This window comes from Pyxicephalus adspersus, chromosome 3 (genome assembly GCF_032062135.1).
Source record: "Pyxicephalus adspersus chromosome 3, UCB_Pads_2.0, whole genome shotgun sequence".
NCBI lineage: Eukaryota > Metazoa > Chordata > Amphibia > Anura > Pyxicephalidae > Pyxicephalus > Pyxicephalus adspersus.
In genome coordinates this window covers 153,774,552-153,790,660 of record NC_092860.1, presented here as the reverse complement: position 1 = coordinate 153,790,660, position 16,109 = coordinate 153,774,552, and the positions used below count along the sequence as shown (strand labels likewise).

General features: G+C 37.9%; 1 protein-coding gene across 1 annotated transcript in view; it reads right to left on the bottom strand.

Moving 5' to 3' along the window:
• The window catches only part of LOC140327556 (vomeronasal type-2 receptor 26-like), a 38,452-nt gene extending 24,826 nt beyond the window's left edge, over positions 1-13,626 (bottom strand). The window contains exons 1-2 of the mRNA XM_072406945.1: positions 13,480-13,626; positions 11,316-11,327 (exon numbers count right to left, since the gene is read on the bottom strand). Of these exons, the coding sequence (XP_072263046.1) occupies positions 11,316-11,327; positions 13,480-13,626 (159 nt within the window). The remainder of the gene's footprint in view (positions 1-11,315; positions 11,328-13,479) is intronic.
• Positions 13,627-16,109: the final 2,483 nt, after the last annotated feature.

The following is a 16,109-nucleotide window of genomic DNA, read 5'->3' as shown; positions in this document are numbered from 1 at the left end:
TCATGATAGCTGTGATATAGGCTGTGATGGGTACAAATGAAGCGAGTGTTATATGCAGCCGAACTGGATACTCAGCTGAGAGAGAAACTCTACAATGCTTCCTAATCAGAAGTGGATGCTATCTACAGCTGTCACAAATATACTAAATTGTTGATGAGTGATTGGAGAGAAAAAGGAAAGTGAGAAGAAACATTACAGAAGAATTATTCAGAGGCAAGAAGTTTGCAAATGTTACAAAATATTGTCTAGAACTGATAGGGAAGAATATAAAATGTATATTTGTAGAGGCATAAGAGTAAAAAAGGAGAAAGTTGATTGTTGTAAATGACAGTTGGTGGTAGAGAATGAGTTATTATCACCCCCAGAGATTAGCATGAGAGATTTTTATGTTCAGAAGTTCAGAAGTTCCTCCGCACATGCCCAGGATTGCAGGACTTACTGAGACAGACTAGCTCCATCTGCAGCCATGTTCGCCGATCCCCTACTGCCGCTGCGTAGACTCATTTGTGACACAGTGACAAGATGGAATTCTACCCTGCACATGCTCCAGCGTCTGTGTGAGCAAAAGCTAGCCATCCGCCATTAGTTGGTCAGCGTGGTGCAAAGAGGCAGGGGGGCCCTTGGTACAGCCACTCAACTGAGCTATTTTACCAGTGACCAGTGGCTGCAGATGGAGACGCTGTGCAAGGTACTGGCCCCCTTTGAGCAGGCCACAAAAACGTCATGCCCATCATCTTTCTGCTTGATATTACTGTGTGGCCTGATTGAAAGTGGAGAAAAGAAAGGAGGAGATGAAATGTGTGTGGGGGGGGGGGGGTATAGACACTGGCCAGCATCAGCAATTTCAAGAGGAAGATGATTATCTCTTCAGCAGCATGTATTTTATACACTGTGAGTGGTTGGCCAATTCTCACCATTGCTACTTTGTCCACCAACAGAACTGCTGCCACCGCCCTGACACAAGAGGGTGATCCCATAAAAGGGGGCACACTTACATATACCACAACTGGTGATTCAACTCTCCTGTGTCACATACTCATATAAGAGTGCCACTATTCACATACACATCAGTGCTTGGGATGGAAAAAGGTTTTACAAAAATTGTTGTGTAGGTATAAAGTTTTAAAGATCATATAGTTAGATAGAGTGACCCATTTCAGAGGTCAGATGATGTACAAAATGCATCAGATGAAATATAAAGCAAGTATGTTTCTCATATCTCCCTGAGTTTAGTAAAAGTAGAAAGATGTAATGGTATGATTATAAAAGTAAACTATCACAAATTATACAAAGATGGTTTTATAATTTTCATATAAATAGGAAGCTTGGTACAAAAATGATTTCTCTGGATATGTGTAATCTTTATCTCAGAACTAACGTATGTGCAAAGGTGTTTCTTCTATTGCAGAATCCTGGTATATGCAGCCTGAAGTCAGGAAATTGTGTTCTGAAGAACAACTTTACAAAATGTAGCTTGGAATCCCAATGTCGAGATCTACTTGTGCTCCTGATTCCTATCACAACTGTTAGATTACATTTAAAATGGACTTGGCTACACCCAGGTGCTGCAAGAAAGTTCAATCACCAACAAAAGTTCAACAAATTCTTGTTCATGTTACGACTGTTACATGACAATTTATTGCCATCTAATGACATTTAATTGCACCAGAAAGAAGCTAAAAGAGTTATTCTAATTCTTTTGTATGATATGCATGCCTAAACCAATACATTCCGATGGAAAAACTTTAATACCTTCCCTTTACATAATTAGGATTTATAAAGATTATTATGTTTATCAATATATTAAAAAAGTTACAAGAGAATGAAGAATTGTATACTTGGAATTTGGTTAAGATTAGAAAACAAATTGTGCAAGTTTAACAAAGTATAGTTACAATTTTTATAGCTATGTCAGAAAAAGAATACAAATATGGGGATTATATAATAATATGTTGTTCAGTGCTTTGGCCTATCCTGCTTTTATATTGTATTATGTTTGCAGATTTCCTGCACTCCTTTACCAATAAAGTGAACTTGTCAATGTTGCCACACTTACCTATCCTTGCTAAAGTGCAGGCGCATCTCTCCTGCGCATGCAGGCAATACTAACTCTGGACATGCCTGCTCTTTTAAGTTTTATCAGTTTCACCCATCCCTCCAGCCAATCAGAAAATTGCCTCTTTATCATCCCTGGCAATTTAGCTAGCTCAGACACAGCACTCAGCGTTTGTGCATTGTGTTTCCACTAGTGCAGTCCCCTAGCTCTGCTGAGCAGTTCCTCTCTGCCTAATTCAAGTATTAAGTATTTGTTTCTGGTTACTGCTTAGACTCTGCGCCTTTGCCCTACACAGGGCTCACACCACTTCTGTGCAAGCCGTAGCGCCCCCTAGGGGCCAGGCCTCCCCAAGAGTGACAAATGTCTATATGCAGATACCTAGAATGCTTTATATGTGGAAATAATAGTCTGGAAATGTTTTTGCTTGGATAGGAAGTTTTCCACAAAAAGGAGCTGACTTAATTTTTCCTATTATATAACTCCTTCTAATTGTGTAAATGCTTTTCAAATGTGTTTTTTGCCAGATGTACTACAGTTAGTGAAAAGTATGCAAACCCCATTGTCTCAGAAAAGCCCCCCTTCAAGAACCCTTTAAAATATATCAGGAGTTAGATGGTAATAGGGAAAGATATGATGAAATGGATGTTGTGAATCAGACCACTCCTTGACTCCGGCAAGGGATTCCCATTCTAGAGAAAAGGGGCTCTCCACCCACGAGGTGAATGTAGCACTGTGAATCTGTCCCATCATGAATAGGAGGGAAAGATAGTGTGTGACCCTTAACTAGGGTCAAGAGGAGGGAAATGGAAAGAAAATCTAGGGGGTCTTTATATAGAATATAAAATATACTCTGCTTCAATGAAGAATAGTTACAGCTTTGTTTGGTTGTTTTCAGAGACTGGCTGCAACAAAAATAATCGGCGAGATGACCCTGAAAGCTGAGCACAGAATGGCTTTAAAGGCTAATAGGAGACCCTTGCGGTTGATACCAGCCTGAACAAGAATTCAAGATGGTGGACAGTAATTTCTGTGCCAAAAAAGTGCTAGAGACGTGGTTTATCCACCTCATTAACTGTTTGTGAACATTTATTCTTATATGGACTTCCAATTATACATTATTGGACAATCTGCATAATGACAATTAGATAACTGCTTAAGTCCTCCTATACAGGAATGATTCTGTATGCCTAAAAGATTGATGGTTTTAGTTAGAATTTCTATGCTTTACTTGCTAGGCATTTGATTTTCTTTATGCCCAAGATACCTGCTTTTGATTTGAACCTTCTATCTCATCTCTGATGGTCTGATTGAAGACCCCCTAAAAGAACCGAACATTCCCTTTAAAGATATACAAATTCCCTTATTATTTAATGATCACCTACCTGGGTGTAATGATAGAGATTGAGCAACAGAGCCATCATATGACTTGTATGGAAACTGGTGTCCCCAATAAAACCAGCCACTTCTCCGCTTTCCCTACAGGAATAGTTCGGAGATTCCGTCTCTTCTCCTGACAATATTTGCAGGGTATATCCTAAGGTTTTTTTTGGATCTCTACATGTGTCAAATATATGATAACCCAGAGTAACATTTGGCAGAAGATTGGGGTTCCTATTAATCTCATTAACTGCAAAGATCAAGGCCAAGATACTTCTGTACTCCTCCATGTTAACACTGCGGAATAAAAATATTTATAGAAAATACAGAAAAAAAAAGTTTACACATATGGATTTAAGTGGGAAATATGTTGTTGGAAGCTGAAACCTCAGGCAGATATGGCCTCAAGGCATGAAAGCTTCGTGGAAATAATAAGATATCTTTTCTGGAAGTATGTGCTTTGTTAATGATGGCCGATTCTTATTTCAAGGATGCAACATTCTCCTGTACTCATTCACCAGGATGAGGGGCAGAAGTCTGGATTTAGGGCTTCTAGAATCCAATAAGCCCTTTCTGCAAACCTCCACAACCATTTGTATGACAGGTTGTAGGAATGAGACCTTGTCCCCCAACAGCATGAGGCCTGATATGGACAAAGGCACAATGGGGGCACATACTAGCTGCCCTTGATTAACCTAAAAAATTTACATATCAAGGGACATAAATACACACACACAACATCTGCAAATGCAATGGGCCTGCTTTAATAAATATCCATGGCTGGAGAGGATTCACTTTTTTTTCAGTATAGCTGGGTGATCCAGCAAACCTGCAATGGATCTGGTCTAGGAATCAAAACATGTGCAGGCAAATAGCAAACTACTTTAAAGAAATCCATTCCAGGTTTGCTGGATCCCCCAGCTTCAGTAATAAAAGTGTATTCCCTCCAACCTTGGAGAGCTTTAATAAATCAGGCCCATTGACTCCAACTAACATGTGAAGATGCAGACCAGCAACAAAGGTGTGTTAAAATCACAAACGTTTTTCTAAAACATATCCAATATATCATCACTTCTCCATTTCAGCTATCTTTTCCTATATTATTCTTTTCATTTCATCCTGGCAGATGGATTATTGCCTCTTAACACTCATTTATTGATATATTGTGGCAAACCACACAGCATGCTTGCTGGGAAATGCAAACACAACTTACTGATGTTCTCATCTGAAGGAATTCTATGAGTTTCATAACAGTGGAGAGGTGTTCAAAGTTTGCTGCTACCATATTTTGGGGCTAATCCTGAAGTTTTGAGATGTCCCAGAAAATAATGTGCAGATTTGCTCAGGATATTTTTTTTCAAACCATAATATATTGCATGGCTTTTGAATTATGGAGGCATGATAACAACAAAGCAAAATCAGGCAAATTTGTCCTGTTAAGAAAAATTAAATTCCCTAGATCTGTTCCTCCATTCTTTCATGTTATAGCGCACTGAAAGTCCTGGAATGCCTAATAACTCTATGTGCTGGACCAGCTCCTCTACCCCTCCCTAAAAAAATCTATTGTTACCCCTAATGAGAGCACCCAGCAGCAGTCTCATGGCTTTTACTTGTCATCTCAATAAAAGTGTTTACTGGTTAAAATCCTGCATATGGGATCAGGTCCTTCGCGTATTTGCAGGAACACTGGACATTGCCTTCGGGCGAGCTTTTCAGATACATTCAGATTAGACATTTTTTAAGCAGTTTACTTAAATATACAGCAGCCTCTCCACTAAAGCTTACAAGCTTTGAATCCTGCTGTTATCGTGGTTCTAGCTCTGCAGGTTTGGTATCTATGATTTATGATTTACTAATAAGTATGGATACCTACCCTCTCTCTCATGTTGATGGATGGGATTTGGGCACTAAATTAGATGTGGAGGAGTGGCAGATGATATGGCAGACCATAGCTAACTGCTCTCCAAATTAATGTCATTATGCAGGAAAACGCATATAAAGTACTATTTAGGTGGTACTTGACACCAGTAAGAATCGCTAAATTTGCAAATAGGAGTGACCCGTGCTGTTTCAGAGGTTGTAAAGTCCTCGGTACTTTTCGCCATATCTGGTGGGACTGTCCAGTGGTCAAAAAATTTGGATACGGATTTTCAACTATATACGATCGGTTCTGCATGTGTCTATTAAGAGGGACCCCTGGGCTGCATTGCTCCACAAATTAGGTTCTACCTTGTCTAAGAGTCAGTATAAATTGATTTCCTTTATTTTCCTGGCCACCCGTCAGGTAATAGCAGCTGCATGGCGGAAACCCTCTTTAAGTTTTCAAGCAGTGCTGTCCAGATTGTCGGATACTATGGTCTTAGAAAAAATGTTGGCTGTGGCACAAATTTTACAAAGTTTGGACACCTTGGTTGGATCATCATACTGCCCCTGACATAGACCGTAGGCTCTTTCAAATATGTTATATAGCTGTGTTTATCTGTAATGTCAGTGTTGAGTACATTGTTTTTGGTTATGTTTTAGTTTATGTTGTTTGTCTTTATATTTAAGTTTTTACTAATATCATGCTCAACAATGGTATTTTCTTTTTCTTAATGCTTCTACTTTTGTTGTTTTGTATATTTTGAAAAATTTCAATAAATATATAAAAAAAAAATCCTGCATAAAATGCCTACAATGTCTGTGTAATCTAGTATTACAACCCTTAGCAATGTGAATTCAAATTATGGGAGGGCAAAGTTGCCACCCTGCCTAGATCCTACTCTTCTTTTACCTGATTCTGCAGGCTTCTAAAACTTTGCTGTGCTATCTTGTCCTATAATTCCATGAGGAAGTTTGCAAGCTATTGCATGTACATGAGATGGGTATTATGCAGAACACTAAGTGAATATTTCAAACCTGACACAAAAATTCAACAGAGACACAAACATCATGGAAATCCTAATAGGTAAACATTTTAAGTCTTACTGTGCACACAAGGAACGATATTCAAATTCCCCGGTCACATCGGGTGGGAATGTGTCACATCTTGAATGAGCCGAGATCAATCCTCCGATAATGAAGTCTCCCTCTTGGTAATATTTATACTCAAACAAGGACTTCGGAGCTTCGAGCCTACAAGCTGGACTCTGCGATAATATCGCTTCATAATATGTGATGGGGATGAGAAGTATTAGAAGAAAACACACATTGTGGGAAAGAGACCCACTCATGACACACAGCAGATCTTCTCACACAGTGCGGTCACCAGAAGCACATTACCAGCACAGGAGGGGACACACAATCCTCAGATCTATATATACATGAACCAGGACTGATCTACATCTACAGACTCGACTGTAGAACAAAGGACTGATGTAACATTGCAAAAATAATATCCAAATTATAAATCTATTCTCAGTGCTATAACTCATCCAACCAAGTTGTTCTTTTTTATTATTTGTCTTGAATATAAAATGTAAAAAAAGTCATATTTTTTCAAACCACTCAACTGCATGCCAAAAAAATATCAAAATGGACATTTTAATGGCAGGCCTCATCCACTGCTTCGAAAGCCTTGCTAAACAACACTACTTGCATAACACCTATTAGTATAGACTTGTCATGATTATACTAGCAGGATCATTGTGTGATCTTCTCTGAAATGAAATGTGTGCTTTTTCTTGGAGTCAAGGTGTGCGTCCTTGGGTTATTAGAAGGGTTATTGGGTTATTACTATCACAACTTTTTTGAGGACATGTTGGGAATGAACTATAAATTGTGTTGGTTGGAAAAAAAATGAACTGCTAGGGAGGTTAAAAAGTTTTTCCAGGTTTCACCCATGTTCTCCCATGGCCTACATTCTACAACTTTGGAAAGCTTTCTTAAATTAGGCCCATTACATTACCAAAATATTATATATCATCATTTAAAGAAGAATGGACACTATTGGAAGATGACTTGGGCCAAGCCTATGGTTTATAGCTCATCCCACACAGTAGTGAATCATTGTTCTTGCTAGAGTACTCGAGGGAAAGGATGTCTACTGGCTGCCATCCTGAGAAATCTTCAGTTACCATTACACACAAGCCTTACTAGATTGCATGAAGAGCTCTCTGCAAAAGTCCTGGAGTTTTTTTCTTCCCGGTTGATTTCATGGCCCTGATTTACTAAAGCTCTCCAAGAATGGAGAGGATACACTTTGATCAGTGAAGCTGGGTGATCCAGAAAACCTGAAATGGATTCCTTAAAATGATTTGCTATTTTCTAGAAAATGTTTTGGATACTGGGCCAGATCCATTCCAGGTTTACTGGATGACTCAGCTTCACTGATCAAAGTGTATTCTCTCCAGCCTTGGAGAGCTTTAACAAATCAGGGCCCATAGCCACTTGGCTATGTAACTACCAGTATACTGTGAGCAAATGACAATGTATTTCTGGAAGAATTTGCTATGTGCCAACCCATTTTTTTCATTGTTATAAAGGAATCTGGGATAGATTTTTCACTGGGAATATAAAGCAGTTTTTTCTTGACTTTTTCAGTTGCCATAACAATTATATTTTTAGCATTTATTGCAGTGTGAAGTCTGTTTTGCTCAGTTTACCCGTATAATGACTATTGCTAGGCACAGGGGTGCAAAAAGGAACCTAAACTTTCCATAATAATGTACTAATGTAATAATATTTACTTTAACTTACTATATCACCCACCTTTAGAATAACATGAAAGATGGCACAGAATCTGAAATTCAATGTTACTTTTTTGTAGAATATAGAAGATGTGGGGTCTGAATCTGTGGAATTTATCCATACCACACAAAATAGCAGATATTTTTTTTGGGTCTCATTCTCAATACCTTCTTTCCCTGAAGTATTATGAAAATATATTTGCTTCGATTCCATTCTAAGAGAAATTAATTCAATCCTTTTTTAGGCATTTCCTTTCACATGGTCACACAGACTTCCTGTAGAGTCTACAAACGAAACAAATGAAAATGAGTGAGAGGACAACACTGGTACTATTGCTTTTCCCCAGATGACATAGTTCATTGTCTTATCCTTAGGCTTCCACACATGACGTATGTCCCTGATAACCTGGTATGGCGTTATGTCAAAGAAACCCAAACTCAATGGAGCTGATTTATGAAAGGTCTGGAGAATATTCACTTTCATCAGTGAACATGGATGATCCAGCAAACCTGGAATAAACCTGGTCCAGTATTTAAAAACATTTGCTAACAAATAGCAAATTACGTCAAATCAATTTCAAGTTTGTTGGATCACCCAGTGGCTTAGTATCCTGCAGCAGGGAAGGAAAAGAATCTATACATTTTTCAAAGTAGATATCTTCCATTAACTTGGCTATGAGAATGTTGGCATGCAAGAGGATGGCTGGGAGCATACTTCTGTTTCCTGGACAAACATTCCCCAATAGAGACCTGAAGACTACATGATGAAAACAGAGAAAGGGTAGGAGGATGAAGAGGACTTTGCACACGAGGGGAAGATGGTCCTTTCTGTACATCTGTAGACCAAAATTTCTGCCCTGATGAATCCTGACCCCACACAGAATGATAACAACACCAAGAACAGCAGTTATAATAACGCCAGGAGCAGAAGAACCAACATTTTATATTATAAGCATAAATGATGAGAAGGGCAAAAAGTAGGATTTGTTAAGCATAAATATTTTAAATAAAGTGTCTCTGGTCACCCTTGGCTTACCCTGGATATAAATATGTTCATACAGGAATGTTCAAATTTGTAAAAATTTGATTCAACAAATATGCACTCAAATTCTTCTTTTTAATAAAAAAAAGTGATAGTAAACTATAAAGTAGGTGGGAGAGCCTTTTTATATAGTCTATTTACAGCCACTGACATTTTATGTTGATTGCGAAAGCCCTGTACATATTGTTGTCACCATTGCTTGGGGTGGTGGAGGTCTGGGGACACAAAGGAGCATTTTGCAAATAAAATAAGCTTTCAGCGTAGGGTGCAAAACATATTGGTTAGCACTGTAATGTGATTCATTAGATTCTTCTAATCAGGCACAACCCTCAGCTGCCAAAAGGAATAAAATCAGGACTTTTTACATACAGCAGGAGCGTTTCCACTAAAACTGCAAAGCCAAACATTTCAAGTGAAATTGAAAAACTGTATCAACTGGGATCAATGATGAAAGACAGAAAGTTGAACCTGACACAATAAAATTTTCTCATGATCACTGCCAAACTTTGCCTCCCTTGTTTAAACTGTCCACAAGGACCCTTATTGTACAGCCAGCAGCGCTCTAATTGAACAAGTCTTCAATAACAGCGTTATTATCATGCCCCCTCATCAATCTTTTCTTTTTAAATGCAACACAAAATCTGCTTGTCAATAAAAAGTCAGTTAAAAAGATAGTTTTCAATGATTTTTTAAAATAAAAGTAAAGTGGTTTGGGACTTTTACTATAACTTAAATTACTTAATTGTCTGTAATTTGAATGGAATAAGTGATTAAAATAACTTTTTAGTTTTTTGCAAATTTATTAAATAAAAAATTCCTTCTATATGCATTTAATTTATCAGTTCACATTGAAAATCTAACAAATATGGTTGACTGTTGTTTTGCCATTATAACAGACTAAGTACGACTTGCAAACGACTTAATAAGTGACTTGACTTGGGAATCGACTTGGAAAAATTCTTGATGACTTGAGACTTGACTTGGGACTTGGTATTAATGACTTGGGACTCGACTTGGACTTGAAGGGGGATGACTTAGTCCAACCTCTTTAAATCAGCCCCATTATCTGGTGAAAATCTTTCAGGGTTTATGTGTTCTAAATAGCAGTGATTAATTATCTATCACAGAATGATGCTGATGTCAGATTCACTGTTTTGGATTATGGTGGTACAATGCAAAAAGACATTTCATGATACTTATTGGTTCAGTTCCCGAGTTATCTATTCAGTTTTCCTTATCAGAGTAAATCCTCACTAAGATGTAGGCTATTCCAACCTCAAATTGGAATAATCAAATTGAATAATAAATCTTTCTAACAAATTATCTATTCAGTCCTGATTTAAAGGCACAGTAACAGTCATTTTAAAAATTAAAAAGCTCCCCTAATATTTTTACTAAACTATGTTAAATTAAGTTATAATAGTGGTCAGCGTGCTTGATGCAAATTTTCCGGAGCAAGCTTACAGTTATTTTTTATTTTAAAGCATAGTTTACAATAGCCAGGTGAAATAAAACTCTGGCTTATTAGTATGTGGAGAGAAAAAGATTGCAAGCAATTAAGAATGGGTTGGTTTTCTTGTTTAAATTTATTGACGGTAGAAAGCCTAATGGGGTATAAAGGTATTTCTGTAAATGAGAGAGAAGTTGAGAAGTTCTAAAACTTTGCTGGAAAAGAGGTTATGTGTAGGGAGGTTATTAGCATTGGAGTACGGTAACAGAGAGAGTGGTAAGGGGTGTATTTATGTACATAGGAAATTTAGGTAAGACAATACAACAAAGTTCTAAAAGTAGCTGAAGAAAACCTAGTTAAACAAATGAAACAAAATAACATTTGCTAATTTGTTTTGAAACCCTGGGTGGTGTTGTTGTCCGAATCCCTGCGTCCTATAAGGGACTATTGTTAGACTATACACATATCCACCATATAGTTAGAAAAAACAGGGATCTTATTTAGGACCAATAAAAACACAAATAATATTTTACAAAAAACTACACATACAAAACAACTAAAAGATTCCAATGATATCATCACATCATATGTTGTTACAAACTTGTAAATTGCTTTCCAATAAAAAGCTATACTCCGCATACAGAAGACAACGCGGAATACTTCTCAGCTTCTAAACAATTTATAGATTTATTTTATGCTAACCTCAATGTGTTTCACACTTACTTTTACAGCTTCCTGAAAAGGACACAGAAGCAAGTGTATCAGTGTAAAAACATTACAAAAGTCATAATTAAAACATCTACTACGTACATTTACCATATTATAGCTTTTAATAAACAGAAACATTTATATTTGATGGCATTTATATATATTTAGTTAAAAACAAGAAGACTTTCTCATCCTAGTCAGCTTTACATCACAGGCAGTGTGGATTTGTCGCCTGGGGACAAACAGTCAAGACACACTCTCGTTCAAAATAGAGAGGCCCCTTCTTTTGAATTGGTACATGTGCTACAAAAGATCATCCATTAAAATTATTTTGTTTGGATATTTATGTATAAGGAGTGAATCCCCTTATTATTACCCTTTTTCAACAATTCATTTCACAATCAACTTTTGAATAAATCTCCATAATCAAATTTTCACAATTACAATCAACTTTAAATGAATTTCCATAAGACTGCCTAAGATTTTATTACGTAAGTGCATGTCTTTTTAACTGAATTAATTTTAAAAAGAGTATACAGCATTTCAACACTTTGTCTCCAATAAAATTACCATATTGCACCTTCCCATTTACCCTTCTTTTACAGAAGCCATAAAAACCTTTAAAAAGTTTTTACAATGCTTTTCAAAGAATCCTCCCTTGGATGTGCTGCAAGATTTATAGTATATCATCACAAAGTTCCCCTTGTGATGTGTTGTGCTTTAAAATGATTGTCTACACGTCCGCCCAGCCGATCAACATGCAGAGCCGATGGAGACTGACAGATTTAAACATTATTTAAACTTTATTAAAAGTATTTAAATTAATTAAACATAATTTAAACATAACAGACAACTTCTAAGAAATATAGAGATAATCAGGCTGTACGACAATGATGATTGCAATTACTATCTTAAAGGACAACTCCAATTAATCACTATATGTAATATGTAATATTATAATGATATTATTAATTTTAGATTTAAATTAAATCATCCTTAGTTGCGAAGTTGTCTAGACTTGTGAGATCGCATTAAAAATATTTCATTACTTTTTACCCCACAATAACATTTTTTAATTCTTCAATATTAAATGGGATCATATGATCTAATCAATTGTACCCACCACTACATATCTCCCATCCTATTGTGAAATTCCCCCACCTACTAGATTGTAAGCTCTTCGGGGCAGGGTCCTCTCCTCCTGTATTAGTCTGTCATTTGCACCTCCTATTTAATGTACAGCGCTGTGTAATATGTTGGCGCTATATAAATCCTGTTTAATAATAATAATAATAATAAAATATTTACAGTTCCAGTCACCCGTTTGGAGTGGATTGCTGGGTGATCGAGCAAACCTGAAATGGATCACCCAGATTTACTGATAGAAGTGTATGCTCTCCAGCATTGTAGAGCTTTAATAATTCAGGCTCAATATGTAAACTGTAAAACATCGGCAGTAGTCGTTTATTTTTATCCCAGGGAATGTTTATAGAGCAGGCTATGTCAATTCAATTCCTCTCTTAAAGTTATATGTTTTCTGGTGGGTCATGTGGTACTTCAGCTTCATACAGCTATTGCTTAGTGAGTACTAACAAGTACACTGCATTATATGATGATATGATAGGTATACATGACAGGAGCTACAAACCTTTCAATTAAATTGAATCATATAAACAGGACAAATAAAAACATACAGTAAAATATTATTGAAAACTTGAATGCTTTGTGTCAGTGTTATTGACACAATTTTTTTTTCATTTTAAAGCCTAACTTTAGGCATTTACTACAATAAAAAAATCCCAACTTTACTGATAAAATTATTTAGTGCTTGTTTTTTTTGCGTAATGATATAAAACATAGAATACCTTACCTTTATCAAGACACCAAGAGACCTAAGCAGAGTGATCTACTGCCTGGCAGACTCTGCAAAGGCCAAGCAGCAGAAGGAAGTCAGTGGGAGGAATCAGCAACACCAGTATGGGACATGTGAATTGGCGGTTTGTCCTTGGGTGGTCTGTGGTTATGTACTGTAAGATCTGTACTGAGGATCAGTACTGGGGGGGTTTGTAATTGGAGTCTGCATTGGGCGGTCTGTACAGAAGGGTCTGCAATGGGGTCTCTTTATTGTGGCATATGCTCTGGGGATCCCTGTGGAAAGTCTATACTCTATGGTTTATACCGAGTTTGTACCGGGTTTGTACTGAGGATCTTTAGTAAATTTTCCACTGGGGGTCAGTAGTCCGCTCTGCACTGTGGAGTCTACGCTGGAAAGTCTGTACTCAGGGTCTGCACTGGGGGTTCTGTACTGGAGGTCATGGTCTGTCATTGGGGGTCTGTAATTGCACTGACAGACTGCACTGGGGAATCATACTAGGGTTTGCACTCGGGGGGGGGGGGGGGGTCTGTACAGGGTGATAAGGGTGTGTACTAAAAGTCTACACTAGGGAGTTAGTGGTGGAGATTCCATATTAGGAGTCTGTATTGGAAGTCTTTTAATGAAGGCTAGCACTGGGGGGTCTACATAGATTATCTGTACTGAGGTCTTTATTGGGAGTTGCAGTGACACCTGTCAGTAGGTACTGTATTAAAGCCTGATATGTTTGAAAATGCTTTTATTGTGTTGTGAGATCACCCATAGCAAGGGGGGGTGTTTCAGATAGGAAACAGGGCCAGGAGGTTAAAAGTGCATCAAGGGTTTTATTCACTAATACTATTTCCACACAAAAACAGGCAAAATAAAACAAACAGCAAAAATAAAGCCTGGCCACCTGGCCACTAACTCACTGTTGAGTTCCCTTAACTAGCAATCCAGCCCAACCTAGTGCTGTGCAGGACTCTAAGGCCTCAACCATACATCACTTGCTACAAAGTCTGTGTCTTTACCCACAGTTCACCGTTCACCGTTCACCGCTCACCTCTCACCTCTCACCTCTCACCTCTCACCGTGGTCCTCCTCCCAGCTCAGCAGCCAAGACAAAGACACAGTAATGAGCAGGCTGGGAGTTTATATCCCCAGCCTAATTTCCAGGATGGGTTTCAGCTGGGACAGTTACACCTGATCATACCCAGGCCTCTTTAACTCCCCCTCCTGGCCAAGAAGCTCATTGTCATTAAGCCTGGTACTTCAACCCCACCTTCAGGTCAAATGTAAAACTGACTAAACAGAAAAATACTCTGCGTATAACCTGTATCTGGGGCAAATACCTGTTATCCTGGACGAAACCCTGTGATTTATTTGGCCAGCTGTTACAGTGTGTAAACAATGGCAGGGAAAAAGAGAAAGATGGAGATTAGGGGGCAGGGGGAATAAATCCTTCTTAATGCCCAGAAAAGTGCCTGATTTCCCTTCCTTATTTTGAAAGTAATGAAAAAGTAATACCTTCTACAAAAATATAGATGTCAGCCAGTCTGCAGGAGTGATTGTTCCTAGAGAACCTCCCTAAGTAACCACTACATGAACGGAAATCAAATGATTAAAAGCGGTGTGGAGGACAAAAAGGAGAGTGTGGACTGGTGGGAGATTGAGTTTGGATGATTTTGGGCACCCTTAGGATGGTAAATCCTGAAGCCAGCTCTATCTGACTTGCTGCAAGCCAACGATCCCCAAACCAGACAGAGGTGAGTAAAAGCAAACTTTTACGAACTTCTCTAGTGTTCTAGTAATGAGAATTAACCTATAAATTCCATAGAAAGGGTACTTGTCTTGTTCCTGTAAGGGTTGTATTAGTGGTAAAGTGACTTAGCAGGTCTCCATAAGCCTCCTGAATCTGAAGCCATCCCAGACTTTACTTCTTATATCCTGCAGTACCCCTTACCTACTGTCTATTGCCCCTTTAAACCTGAATTCTAATGCAGCTGCAAATCTCAACCAGTGGAGGGAGCTGTTTCACCAAACACCATAGTCAGAAAAGGAAGAGGTAGCTGGAGCCCAGTTCTCATTACTGCATCCTGAGGGAAGCTTGAATTGGATTGTTTTTATGCTGAATGGGGGAGGAGGGTACATTTTTATCAGTGAAGCTGGATAATCCAGCAACCCTGGAATGCATGTGGTCCAGGATTCAAATCATTTGATAGCAAATTACTCTAAAGAAATCCAATATAGGTTTTGCAGGCTCATTGTGACAACTGCAATATACAGTAATATAAAGTAAAAAATTAATATAATATAAACAATGTAATATATAGCAGTTAATCTCAGCTAGTGAATCCTAAAGTGATTTGGCCACAGAAAATATCCAGCACCTTTCATTACTATACGGGATGGGATTCTATCAGTTTGTATCCTGTGGTGACCCTTCAATGTCTGAATTAAACAAAGAAAAGAAGATTTTTTTCCGTTTCATTGTAAACATATTTTTTAAAACTCTTAAATCAATAATTCTGATTTATTTGTATTGTAGTGTTGGATATAGAACATTTACAAAATTATTTATTGTTGAAATGGTATCATTTTCCCCATAATTTTATTGTGGGGTTGCATCTGCACAGAGCTGATCTTTAGAAACCTGCAGCTGTGATCTCTCCCCTGGCATTCAGCCTGCAGACGGATCCTTGTCTGTGTTATGTACAGATCTGCAGGGAGGATTATTATTATTATAGATCCCATCACCCTGTGTGCTCCATCCGGGAGATATAGCAAGGTAACCACCTCACCATGTACACCAGGATGGGACAATGACAGATGGGACTGCTGACCTTTATACAGACACAAGTTCCTGGACTGTCATCCTTGTCCTTTCTTCTGTACTTTTCTGTTACGGCACCAATGATAGGACACATAGTTACATAGTAGGTTAGGTTGAAAAAAGA